General features: G+C 38.2%; 1 protein-coding gene across 4 annotated transcripts in view; it reads left to right on the forward strand.

Moving 5' to 3' along the window:
• Nucleotides 1-11,535, forward strand: part of LOC141769589 (metal transporter CNNM4) — a 58,949-nt gene extending 47,414 nt beyond the window's left edge. For all 4 annotated transcript variants that reach the window (XM_074638819.1, XM_074638821.1, XM_074638820.1 and 1 more), the window contains 2 exons: nt 2,438-2,616; nt 5,033-11,535. In XM_074638819.1, the coding sequence (XP_074494920.1) occupies nt 2,438-2,616; nt 5,033-5,296 (443 nt within the window). In that variant the 3' untranslated portion in view covers nt 5,297-11,535. The remainder of the gene's footprint in view (nt 1-2,437; nt 2,617-5,032) is intronic.
• Nucleotides 11,536-14,712: the final 3,177 nt, after the last annotated feature.

Consider the following 14,712-nt stretch of genomic DNA (forward strand, 5'->3'; position numbering starts at 1 on the left):
AGATTCTCATACGGATTTGTTATATACCTCACAGAGTGTCCTGAGAGTATGTTCTTAAACTTAATCATCTATCCGCATTTCAAAATAGGAAATGAAACATGTTCTTTTCATGTTCGGTCACAGGCATGTGCATCTAAATGTGTTAGTCTTAAACTTTTGGCTGCGTCAGTTTGTGTTGAGTAATATGACTGAAGCTGAGAAAATGGAAAATCGAGAAACCTTATACGTCATGCTTTTGCACAAACTAAACAACTCTGCACTTTCCGCTCTCAGAGTGACGTAAACAGCGAATTGTTCTCTGATTTAATAACACAAATATTTAGATGTTGTCTAGACAATTTATTGTATTAAAGTTTACACAACATAAACAGGACTCGGTCGCATGAGTGCTAGCTGGAAAAGCTACTTTGACTGCTTTGACTTATGGTTTTTAAGTTGTAGATGTAAATAAAGAAAAGTGGCCTACTGGATCTTAAGAGTTTGATAATAAATATTGTCTCATGACTAAGTGAAATCTAACCACTAACTAGAACATTAGTCGTAGATAACCAGGATTAACCAGCTAGTTTAATCCCTTGAAAGCTAACTCAGTTGACATGTCCAGGTAAAACAGTTTCCTATGACTCACTGAGGCCCCTTGCTGGAAGACTCACATCTACTGGTAATAACACACAGCAGCTGGTGAAGAGCATGAGTGTGTGAAGTGCGTGTGGTTAGTGTTTGGAAGAAACTAGCATGCCAAAATGAAAGCCACACTATCAGCTGGATGACGCACATGAATGTTAGTCACTGTGGTTTCAGTATGTTGGAGCAGAGGTGGAAAATAACTAGCTAACTAAAGGAAATCAGTTTGGGGCAAGTCATAGTCAAGTCAGCTCACTGACACACTGACAGCTGTTGTTGCCTGTTGGGCTGCAGTTTGCCATGTTTTGATTTGAGAATATTATTTTTATGCTGAATGCAGTACCTGTGAGGGTTTCTGGACAATATTTGTCATTGTTTTGTGTTGTTAATTGATTTCCAATAATAAATATATACATACAGTTGCATAAAGCAGCATATTTGCTCACTCCCATGTTAATAAGAGTATTAATACTTGACAAATCTCCCTTTAAGGTACATTTTGAACGGATAAAAAAAATTGTGATTAATCGTGATTAACTATGGACAATCATGCGATTAATCTCAATTAAATATTTTAATCGATTGACAGCCCTAATTACAATATTTTTGTTTAGTTATAGTTTTAAAAAATATTTACAGAATAAGATTTTTGATAAATAAACATCAGTAATGTGGATATAATGACTTAAGTGGGTAAAGGCAAATATTAGAACAGCTAGAACAGTCTGGTAAGTTCAGAAAATGACAACACTTTAATGTAAAGCAGCCTTTAAAACCAGGAAAAGACAACAATTATGCCATATTACAACATCACGATATCCAAAATCTAAAACTATATCTAGTCTCATATCTTGATATCGATATATTTCCCAGCCCTAGTGTACATTAATGGGAATTTGTTTGTTCTCTGTAAATAATAATATAAAGAGTAGTCTAAATGAAAAGTGCACTAAGATAACTTCTGTCATGATTTAGCGCTACATAAATACAATTTAAGTGAATTAATGTTTTCGTAGTACAGTTGTTGCAGGGCTGAACTGTGGGTATTAAATGGTTAAAGTTTTTGACAGTTTAATCTCCTCTTTGTACATGTTGTCACTTGCCGATCTTGTCCTAACTGAATAAAGTGAAGTTTCTTTAGAGGGATTACAGTAACTAATCCATTTAATTTCCACCTCTGTTAATAAGCCAGATGTTAGCTTGCATCCTGCACTGCCCAACATTCAATGGAAATACTTTCTACGTTGTAAATATGTGAGTAGATGACAAGTTTGGTTGGTGTAAGACATCCTTAGAAACACAAACTTGTTTGTTATGCTATTGGAAAACGTTGTGTGTCACCGCCTTTGTTTGAGAGAGAGGCACCAGTTTTCTGCTGTGATAGTGAAACAAACAAAAGGGTATGTACAGTACAGATGGTTGTTTGAAATAACTGAACATTAACCTCCTTTTTTATAGCCTCTTCTGTCTCTATTGCTCTCACAGAATTAATGTCTCTTTATTTTATGCATTCATTCCACTTTTTGTGTCACTAATTAGTCATTCATGTCATTCATATTAACCTGCATTTGAACCTCCACTGCATCTTGTTCTCTCGCGGTCCTCCATTGATCTGCATCATAGAGCCATTAATTCATGAATGGCTTTGAAACAGTAGTGTCAAGCCCACGCCGCAGCTTTCTGTAGTGATAATCAGTGTTTCCTGTTCTTATGTATGTATGCAGGACGGTCTGATAGATCTGTATCACACATCTCTGTCTTTCAGAAGCTGTTGATAACCTTTTTGTTTGTCTGTGTGTATGTGTGTATGCAGAGTTTCGCTCGCCGTCCCACATCAGCGGGTTGAATCGCACGTCGTCTTTGAGCGGAGCCGACCGGACAGAGTCGCTCTCCATCAGCGGCAGCAACAGCCAGCTCAACAACAGCATCCCCTTGCAGCAGTACACGCCCGACTTCTACGTCCGAGCTCTCACTGACCTGCAGTTTGTCAAGGTTGGTTTTAAATTTCAATCTTTTTGATAGAATTAGAAACCAGATAACATTCTCATAGAAGGGACACAAAACAGACTCTATTGTATACAGTGCAAGTACTCCCCTTAATCACATGTTGGCGTGTGTATCAGCTGGTATCAGCAATCTCTTGCAGCTTATTCCTATTTATTCATTATTTCTTTAAGCATGTTATACTGTGTAAGTCATAATCAGTTGTGATTTTACTGTTATATTATTATACTCGGGCTATGCATCGTCTATAGTCGGCCTATAATACTCCAATTATGTTCCAGCTGGAACATTATAGGGTTATGGTGGTGTGTTTGTATATTATTCAATAATAGTTAAAGTGAAATAGTTAAAGTGCTTTCCTGTGTTGTTTGTAGCCTATAGTAGGTATCATTCAAGTCCCAGTCAGGATGATCCTACACATTATACAGAGACACATTCTGAATTTCTACAGTGAATAAACACTACTAGGAGATATTGGGTTTGGGGGTCCTCCCTCAAGAAAATTTGAAGGTTTTTGACTTATTACTATACAATTTTAGATAATTTTGTACCATTATTATGACTATAGTTAAATGATTATTTTATTATGTACACATATCACAGCATTCGTCAGAACATTTAATTCTTCTGCAAATGTTTACCCTGTAAAATCATATTCTATAAATCCAAACTTTTGAATAATGTTTCATAAATTATATTTGCTCTAGGGCTGTCAATTGATTAAAATATTTAATCACGATTAATCGCATGATTGTCCATAGTTAATCGCGATTAATCACACAATTTTTATCTTCCAAAATGTACCTTAAAGGTAGATTTGTCAAGTATTTAATACTCCTATCAACCAGTTTCATATGATGCCAGTATCTTCACTCTAAAATTAAAACTGAGTCCGCTACAACCTCCGTAAGATTGATTACGTTAAAGAAATTAGTGACGTTAAAACAAATTTGTGTTAACACGTTATCGTTTAACCTTGACAGCCCTAATTGACGAACAGTTCACTAATTATTTTACAAAAAAGACGTGAACATTGTATTGATAAATTACAGCACCCTCGTGCAACGGCCCGTCCAGATGCTCTTCACATAATTTTTATGTTTATACGGTTTATGAGGCGCGATGCAAATACGCTGACGCTGCGCCGTTATGCATCTCCCAGAGAACCTGATATGGAGAGGGCAGAAAAGAGTACCGGCAGCTTGTGAGAAGTGCCGGTGCGCAAGAAAATGTCACGGTACACCACGGAGTAAAACTAAGAAGTGCCGGTACTGCGTACCAGTGAGTACCAGCCCGCTTTGAGCACTGATTATATAGTATTGTATGAGCAAAGATACCACAGCCATAGAAAATACAAGAACAGAAAATATTCAGTACTGTCTGTACCAACGTTCCTCCGGCAACTGCCATGATAACATCGGTATTTACCAGCAGCAAATTCAAGGCAGGTGGCGACATGTGAGCCAAGACTGTAAACACTGCAAACAAGAGAAGAGATAGTTCCCCTTTTCCACTACCTTTCTAGGAAGAAAATGCTCACCAGCATGCAAACAGTGTTCATGTCAACATGAAAGTAGTATCACTGCCTCTTCTTAGTCAACTGATAGGTGGTTTTGAGTTTTCTTTGGTAGATTAGTCATTTTTTATGCTTTTTCATGCTGACTGACTTGTTTCTAAGAAACTTGTGAGTACATCTCTGGTAAACACAAGATCTAAAGTGGTGCTTTTGTGTGATTCTTTGTGGAGAAACTCAGTTTTACAGATCTGTCGATTAAATCAACTAATCAATTAGTCGACAAAATCGAGTATTAGTCGACTAAGAATTTCTTTGGTCGAGGACAGCCCTAGAAATTAGGACCTGCTTTACACTGAACATTTAAACGCTTTTGAAAGAAGTTACATGTAGCTTAAACACCTAAAAAACAAAGACAAATTTAAACCTAGATGTGTATTGACCTGCAAATCACCAAACCACTGCTTACTGGTATGAAATTTGTTATAGTATGTAATTTAGTATTTTTTAGAGATGTAGTGTTATGTCAATATTCATTCACCACTTAAAAAGAAACAGGGTGACATTGGGGGGAATTTGCTTCCTTCTTTCAATCACCAAGGTGAGAAGATAGATCGACATGTTATATCCGTCAATTCAGTTTAATGCTGCGCTCACACCAAACGCGAAGTGGTTATGTAGATATAAACGGCTCATTCTAAGCTAACGAAAACACGATTGTTATGTTCAGGTGATTATACACTAAAGAAAATATACTTATTAATATTATATTCAATTTCTGCCAATAGACCCGCCTAAATGCTACACACTGGTCCTTTAAGCTTTACCCAGGTTGAGCAAAGACAACAACCTTCAGTGATGACCCCCCCCCCCCCTTCCTCTTTCCTTCAGATCACGCGGTCCCAGTACCAGAACGGCCTGATGGCATCCCGTCTGGACAGCACGCCCCAGTCCCCAGAGAGCGACCACAACACGATTTGCCTGGATCAAACCACTCTCCCCACCACCGCTGACGCCAACACCACCATCACGGACCTTGGAGCGGACTCCACCCCTACGGAGAACGGGCCGGACGAGACGACGCTTCTCCTCCTCAACGAGCAGAACTCACCGCACACAGCCAACCACCACAGCCAGCTGGAAAACAGCATATGACCCCGACCCCCCTCCACACTCCTACGTTTGCACGCATGCACTACTACGCTCGAATGTATGCTGAGGAGGGGAGGAGTGTTTGTGTGTGAGTGAGTGAGTGAGTGAGTGAGTGAGTGTGTGTGTGTGTGTGTGTGTGTGTGTGAGGAATGCAGACACACTGACATAAAGACACAAGCCATGTGCACGCATATTTTGTAAATATGCAAGGATTCAACACACACAGATGTGACATATTTTATCGTGGGAACTTGACACATTTCCATCACAAAGACTCAAACGCAACACTCATCTATGGTAGTTCATCGACAGAAGGGAGTTTCTGTATGTGTGTGTGTGTGTGTGTGGGTGTGTGTGTTTGCACATGCTCCTTAATGTATTAACTGACGACAAAGATCTGAAGGACTTGCTTGTCTGGACCAGAAAGCTCCTCCCTCTCTCGCCCATCGACGTCATTCGGAGACCTCGCCGATTTGCGAGTTTCTTCCTCTGTGTGTGTTTTTAAATATTCCAATTCACTGTCCCTAATCAGAGACTCAGGGAGACTCCGCCCTCCTCCTCGCCACCCCCCCCACCTCCACCCCCCTTGCCGACCGCCAGCCGCAAACCAAACCCACCGCCGCATGTGTAGCAGCCTGCATCCCCTCCTCACCATCCATACAGCTAGAAGACAAAGACGACCCGAGCATGTCAGCGGAGTTCAAACAAAGTAATATATGTTCCGTAGAAATTCATAGCGAGATATTTATTGACGTGTGAGACGGACAAACACACAACTTTTTTTTTTTTTTTGGCGGGGGAGGGTTTGGATTGTATTTCTATATATTTTTTTTCCTTCTTGTTTCCTGGATAGAGACAATAAGTAGCCTTTATCCCAGAGTTGTTGAGAGATTTAGCAGCCAGTCTGTATCGTGATTAAGACAATCAATATGATTATTATGAATGTGTTGAATTAAATGTGTAGGGTACGTTAACCGTTGCCTCCCCACGCTCTCAAACGGCCCCCTCTCTGTGAAATGTTTCAGTCTTTAGAGTCACCGGAGACAGATCTGGAGAGGCAGGTCGCGTAGGAATCAGTTTTCACAGAGGTGGTCGTCGTTTGAGAGCATTTTGACTTTCCTACGTTATGATAGAGAGGTGTGTGTGTGTGTGTGTGTGCGTGTGACCAAAATGGCCATCACCAGATTTGGTGGGAACAGAAACCAGAAGAGGGAAGCTTGATCACATTCTGACTAGAAAATACTTTAAGAAATCGGAGACTTTATTTATTGAGTTCGATGTGTACGTGCGTGCGTATGTGTGTGTGTGTGTGGGTGTGTGTACACATATTATTGTCAATGAGGGGGAGAAATGTGATTTTTATTTTGCCTCATTGTGAGATTTTACATGTTAAATGTTCATTCAGTGGTTGGGTTTCCTTTTTTGTAAATCAGACTTTTGGGGGGGGGAGAGAGAGACAGCAAAACTTTAACATTTATTGTTTGTATTTCTGTAGCCAATCGCACCGCTCAGCCCCGACATCAGCCAGATTTCGTCAGCTTTATAGGAAACAATATATTTTACGATTATCACAATGCATGTTTTTCACAGAACTGCACACACTCCAGTTATATTCTACTGTACCTTCCGAGGAGAAAATCTTTCCTATACTTGTAAGTTTTGTGTCTTGTGACGGATTTTTCTTTGACTGATTTCTAGCAGTCAATTTTTTTTTTTTGTGATATACAACATGAAAAGTGAATCATACATCCGTATTTTGGATTTAAAACCAAAGAGAAAGGGCTGCTTTCTGGTCTTGTTATTCCTGCGAAGATGTTCAGCGTAGAGATTGATTTCCAACTACATATACCAGAAAGCATAGCTGGTTAGACTGTTATCAGGTCATTAAATGGGCAGTAAGCGGTTATACGCCTCATAGAAGTGGGTCAATAGGGTCCTGCTACACCCACTAGTAGGTTTTATTATTGATTCGCATGGGCGATCACTGAAAAAAGAAATAAAAGAAAACGACAGCGACATCTAGCGACAGTAGTAGTTATGACAGGAGCAAAAGTGGAAGTCAGGTGCTGTAATATAGACAGCGTGAAAGACTATATGGGGTGGAAGTCGGGGGTAATGTGTAGGACATAAAACCCGGTACTTTCACCCAGGAGACTGGGATTCGCATCCCATGTGAAACCAACAACGTCTAGTCGTGTTTGTGTTCACAACCGTAAGTTTCACTTTTGAAACGTTATTTCAAACCAAAACTAGGCTGTCTATCAATTAAAATATTTAATCGCAATTAATTGCATGATTGTTCACAGTTAATTGGGATTAATCGCTAATGAATCAAATTTGTTTCTGTTCAAAAAGCACCTTAAAGGGAGATTTATCATGTACTTAATACTCTTATCAACATGGGAGTGGACAAATATGCTTGCTTTATACAAATGTACGTATATATTTATTATTGGAAATTAATTAACAACACAAAACAATGACAAATATTGTCCAGAAACCAGTCAGTGTGTCAGTGTGCTGACTTGACTATGACTGAAAATGTCCATGCCAGTTTTTCCTCGCCCAAATTTTGTGTATATTAGGAGCGTTATTTAACCTCCTTTAGGACAAGCTAGTTTGATATAGTTAGTACAAATGGATTCCTTAGGTTTTCTAGTTTAATATGATGCCAGTATCTTCACTCTAACTTTAACAATGAGCCCGCTACAACCTAAAAATCACAAGTTGCCTTCATGCATTAAAGAAATTAGTGGCGTTAAAAATAATTTGCATTATTATTGTGTTAACTCTAACAACCCTAGCCAAAACACAATCATTTTGCCTAAACTTAACTAAGTGGTTTTATTGCCTAAACCTATAGAAGTTGTAGTGAAGAAGCTGTTTTGTTTATGTTCAAAACGTAACGTTTTATTCTTTTTTACATGTTAGAACGTGATGCTTTTAAGTTTCGCTTTCACTTTTACAAAGTAGTAGGTGTAGCAGGCCCCTACTGACCCACATCTATGAGGCTTTTAACAACTTTTAACGTACATTTAATGAGCTGATAACAGTCGAATCGGGTGCAGCTGCAGCCAGACAACGTTTTTAATAATCAGCGCTCTCATTTTTTTCTCACATCTTTGCTGCTATGATGTCGGTATCATGTTTTTTTTTTTTCTTCCACTTTGTATACATATAAATCACAGGTGAATCCAACGAGTTCCCATCTGCTCTCCTAAATGTTGTGAAAAGAGATTCTGGGAAATGTAGTAAATCAGGAGTAAGAGTACACGATGCACGCTGAAGGGAAATGGGTACGCAAAAACAATGTAATTGAAACACTTTGATTTTAAACACAGATCATCACAAACTGAAGATTTTTTTTTCTTTAGTATTGCTGCTTTTCTAAAATCAACAGCATCAGATGCTCAATGAACAGCTTTCAGTTCTCCAAATTCAACTTCAGTCAATGAATGAAAGAGTGAAGTTAAACTACGAAAGCACTGAAATATGTGGTCATCTTGGCATAAAAAAGGAATTATGAAGCACTTTTATTTCCATTTTCAGCGTGAATCTGAAACCACAAGCTCGTCACTAACGGATGATTTCATTTCGGTTTTCAGATGAATTGGAATGACTTGTTCTTTTGAGGTTTTCTTACTTGGGAAAGCTTAAATGTCACAAGTGTTTGAGAAAGTACCACTATTGAGTCAGTTAATTTCAGACTTCTCTGCTGGTGCAGCACATGAACATATACGTCAATTTTAGCTTAAGATTTTGCCTTTCAAATGAACACATGAATAGCATTTGAAGCAGCCAGTGTCCTGAAGTAGTCCTTTCATTTGTGTCCCTTTTATGTGTTTGAGTGTGAGACGACTTTCTGCCAAAGACACGAGCGGTGATAATCTAAAGAATAGTTAGACAGGTTGTTTTATGGGCTGATGCATTGTGGGTCTGAGCTGTCCTGGTGTTTTTTTTCTTTTAAACAGTATGCCAACGATTTATCTACAAGTTGATTTGTTTATTTGAGCTGATGCTTTGTCAGTTAACACGGAGATTAGTTCATTAAAGTCCCGGTTGGAGGCTTTATGTGACTTTCTGAGCTCGTTTCACACCGCGGTGTAACACAGTGTGCCTCGCACTGCCTTAGAAACACTTCACTTTGAGTCTGGTGTCCAGTTTCACTCTAACACACTGAGGTGGTGTCCAGTTTATGTTCATTTAACTGGAAAATGTTCACAATTACAACACTAAAATCACAGCAGACTGGATTTTTAGTAACATTATTGGTTGAGTTAAACCTCAGTGGGCGAAGCCAAAAATACTGCCAGCTGACTTAGAGGGCAAATAATGGAAATCTGCTCTAAATATAAATAAGAATAACAACTAAAATACTTCTTTTTTTATGCACTGGTGATGGTATTCATTATAGTTATACTGTTTTACTATTTTGTGGCCAAATTTTTTATTTTTTTTGGTGAATATTTGGACAAAGTGTGTTATGTGTAGGTCCTTTTATTGACAGAATAAAAACAAAACCAGTGGAAAATTTAAAATAATCAGATTCTTCACAGCCAACTATTGCCCACTGCGTTGTGGTTTTTCATAGTTGATGACTCTGTCTTATTTTTGAAGGTCAGGAACTAGTTTTTTTTTTATTTTTAGAGGATTTCTTTCATTTTGAAAAGCAGCAACATTTTTCTACGGTTTAACGTCCATATTCATATGTTCTAAAGATAAATGGGTATCTACTGTACTGGACTGTTGTCAGCATTCAAAAACTACAGCTCCTGTGAGACTTTGATAGCATGCTAACGGCTGTTAGCCCCATTGGTAACTTCAGCACCGTCTGTACGTTAACCCAGACGATTTTACAGGGAAATCTGTTTTAATCTGTTATCCAGATTAAATCTGTAAAATGTCATCTTAAAATGTATTTTTGTGATCTCGTACATGTTCATGGTTTCTCTTTAGAGTAATTAAATGTTTGCTGGGGACCAAATCAAAGTTTAAATCCAACATTTCCATCAGCTATGGGAGGCTGGTGCGGGGCAGTGGAAATATTTGGATTTAAAGATTGGTATCTCCTCGAAAGGGAAGTATTGCATAATTTCGGGCAGACTGTCTGTGAGCTCATGAAAACACCTTTGAAGATACAACCTGCTGGAAAAGTTTTCCTCTGGGACTCAACTATTGAGGAATGAATGCCGGGCTGAGGTCACATTGGGGCTTACACTGGATAACAATAATGTTCAAATCATGTTCAATAGTAGACACACATTTATCCTAGAAAACACCAGCAACATTAATCTTTGTCGAAAGAGAAACCTATTTTAGAAAAACCCAGCTAGTGATTTTATTTTGAAAGGCCCTGATGTTGAACTCAACCAGTGGAGTTTCTGTGGTGTTACATCAGCTCTGCTTCTGAGAAATGTTTCTGTTTATATCTTTTAAACAAGAACTCCACATTGATTGTTGGAAGTTGAAACAGCCCGGACTCTTCTGTGATTTAAAAATAAAAGCACTTTAGCGAGGAAAACAGTATTTTTCCCAAAAAGCCACAAATTTGCCAAAGTTGCCGGCTCAGTAGCTTCTGTCGCAATACTGTTACTGACCAGGATTTTGTAATCATCATCGTCGCTGACTCCTTAACATGACACTGCTTTTTCGTTTGTTTTTTTTAATTTCGCTGTCATGTCTGCACAGAAAGAAAAGCTTAACACTGATTCACCGTTCTGTTGCCTTCACTCTATTTTAATGACTGTACTGGATTTTTATGTTCATTCCTCAGTTATTTTTTTAAAAACACACACACACTCACTCCCATTTCGCAGGACTGTTTTTGTTCATTTTGTTGATTTTTATGGCTGAGATTGTTGAAAAAACGTTTTGTTTTTGTATATGTGCGCCCCCTCCTTCACCTGTTTTAAATTGTACTAGCTTTGGGTTCATTATGTGTATGAATGCCTGTGAATCTTTCTTTTTTTTTTTTTTTACCTCAGAACACTGTCAGTAATTGTGGTAAACAATAATCTTTTTTTTTAATTATTTGTCAGGAATTTAATTTGGGATCAGAGCGAATGGAGCGACAGGCGTTTTGCGGGGAAAAATAAACTGATTGTCCTTCATTCTCTCTGGCATGCTGTAACTTAAAAACAAACAGAGAAGCAAGGTGTAAATACTGTTTTATAATTTCTGTCTTAATGAGTTTTGAAGATGAAGAAAGTTATTAATAAACCTGAGATATATTTCTCTATGTACCTATTGTGGTTGATTGAGCACTTTTACAATGTTTAGACTTTTCTTTATTCCAAGGTTATTGTTGTCACTGTCCAACTGATTTGAGGTTGAAAGAAAAGTATAAATCTTTATACATTTTAAATCCATTTTAATTTAACTTAAAGGGACAGTTTGGGTGTTTTGAAGTGGAGGTACTTATCCATAGTCAGTGTATTACCTACAGTAGATGACAGTCGGCACGCAATCAGTTTGGATAAAGAGACAGGAGTTATAATAGGAGTAATGTACTGCTGTGGACTGGGGCAGCAGCAAAACGTATTTTAGAAACCTAAAAGAAAGGCTAACCTAAATAAAATCAATATCAGTATAAGTGTACGCTATATTTAGAATATTTTCGTCGCTTTACTTTGCCGTCAGACAGCCCTTTACGATGGGGAACTGAATCCGTGATCTAGGAACTCACCAAAACAACCCGACTCCATTGGAAAAAAAACTGTAATTTTTTTCTGCGAGGTAAAATTACAGTTTTTTTCAGTGGAGTCTGGTTGTTTTGGTGAGTTCCTAGATCACAGATTCAGTTCCCCATCGGAAACATAGATTGTATAGCTGTCTCGCGGCAAGGTAAACCAGCGGAAATATTCTAAATATAGCGTATACTTAAACTGATATTTATTTTTTTTAGGTGAGTCTTTCTTTATGGTGGCTAAAATATGTTTTGCTGTCGTCCCCGTCCACAGCAGTACATCGCTTTGCTCCCGTGCAGTAACTCCTGTCTGTTTCTCCAAACTGGGGGTGTGATCCTCATCTACTGTAGGTAATACACTGACTATGGATAAGTACCTCCACTTCAAAACACCCAAACTATCCCTTTAATGTATGTTTGACTCATCTTACTGCCTTTTTTCTGGACTTAATGTAATATTTAAACACTTTATTTTGAGATATATATAAACATTTTTGAAAGTTTTTCCTGCTAAATATGAGAAGGAATTCACCAGTATTTTTCCTTCCAAGCAGTATTTACTCACCCGAGAGCAAGTAAAACCAGAAAACATTAATTGTTTTTACTTCATATAGGTTACTGTAAGGTTAGTGAGACATGGTGATAAAACGTCCGCTCATTGTTCATTGCTGCCAGTGCGGCAGGTTGTCGGACACATATGCAGGCTGGGTGTGGACGAGAAAATTAGATTTCACTCTTTCGAGAAGTGGGTTGCATTTTCCTCTTGAGCAATCCCAAAGCTGCTGCTCCTGTCCTCTTACATCACTGGGAATTTTGTTTGTCTAACTGGTTCTGCAAGATGTTACCGAGTGATACACCACAGGAAGATAAACAATGCAGTATTTAATTACACCGGATCTGATGAAACATATTCACAGATCATGGAAGAGATATTGAGATATTTTACTCAAGTAAAAGTGGCAATAATACTTCTGCATTCATAATTTTACTTCAGTTTTACCAGGAAAATGTACATAAAGTACCAAATAAGTATATCATTAGACATTAGAATGGCCTCTGTGAAAGTGTTATAAGATACGATACGATAAGATAAGATACTATAATACGATACGATGCGATGCGATGCGTTAAGATACGATAAGATACGATAATACGATACGATGCAATGCGATGCCATGTGATGCGATGCGATGAGATGCGTTAAGATGCGTTAAGATACGATACGATACGATACGATAATACGATGCGATAAGATAAGATACGATAGTACGATACGATACGATAATACGATGCGATGCGTTAAGATGCGTTAAGATACGATACGATACGATACGATAAGATGCGATGCGATGCGATGTGATGCGATGAGATGCGTTAAGATGCGTTAAGATGCGTTAAGATACGATACGATACGATAAGATACGATACGATAAGATACGATACGATACGATAAGGTACGATACGATGCGATGCGATGAGATGCGTTAAGATGCGTTAAGATACGATACGATACGATACGATACGATACGATACGATAAGCCTTGAACGATCGCCAGAAGGGACACGGTTGTTTCAGGCACACAAGGACATAAGGACAGAAGGACAGAAATAAAGATGAAAAGAGAAAGATGAATAACACGAGGAAAGTGGAAGATATTAAACACAAGTAAAGTGATCACTTTTAACTATGTCCAATGGATTCTGACTTTTTCCACAGCAGTAAAAGTACAAAATTGTGACCCACTTCTTTCTAGTTCACCATTTCAGCAAATATAACAAATTTTAAAATTTCAGTAACTCCATCGTGTCATTTCTACTTTTGCCCACTTCCTCCAGTTTAAAAAAGATATGAACTTTTAATGGGATGTGAAAGTGCTGCCCTAACACTGAAAGAAACTCAATTTCCTGATGACAAAATATTAGTCAGCGGCAATTAAAGGAGAGTGAATCACAGAGGAAGAGAAACAGAACTTACAACACACCCTACCTATTACACGTACACACACACACACACACACACACACACACACACTCTTAATCTCCAGACAAATAAAATCTTTCCACTACTTCTGTCAGACCGGATGATCGGATCGGATGTCAAAAACAAGACTAGTCGACTACTAGTGCCAATTGCTTGGCTTCCGGTATTGATGCCTGCAGCCGAGTTGTAAACAGAATGCCGTTCAACGGTGTAACAGTTAATAAGGATCCCCTCTCAATACACCTCACGTGTGTGCACATAACGCACTACAAATATGTCCTGTACATCTCAAGAGCTCGCATACAACACTGCGCTTCCTTGGGACATTTTAAAAAATAGATAAAGATTTGAAAATAGTCCTGTCAATTGCTTAAGATATTCAATTGTGTTTAATCGCACGATTGTACATAGTTAATTGTGATTAATCGCACATTTTTTATCTGTTCAAAATGTACCTTAAAGGGAGTTTTGTCAAGTATTTAATACTCTTACCAACATGGTTGTGGGCAAATATGCTGCTTTATCCAAATGTATGTATATATTTATTATTGGAAATCAATTAACAACACAAAACAATGACAAATATTGTCCAGAAACCCTCACAGGTACTGCATTTAGCATAAAATATATGCTCTAATCATAACATGGCAAACTGCAGCCCAACAGGCAACAACAGCTGTCAGCGTGTCAGTGTGCTGACTTGACTGACTTGCCCAAGATTGCATGTGATTTTCATAAAGAGGACATGTCTGT

The sequence above is a fragment of the Sebastes fasciatus genome, chromosome 6, assembly GCF_043250625.1.
Source record: "Sebastes fasciatus isolate fSebFas1 chromosome 6, fSebFas1.pri, whole genome shotgun sequence".
Taxonomy (NCBI): domain Eukaryota; kingdom Metazoa; phylum Chordata; class Actinopteri; order Perciformes; family Sebastidae; genus Sebastes; species Sebastes fasciatus.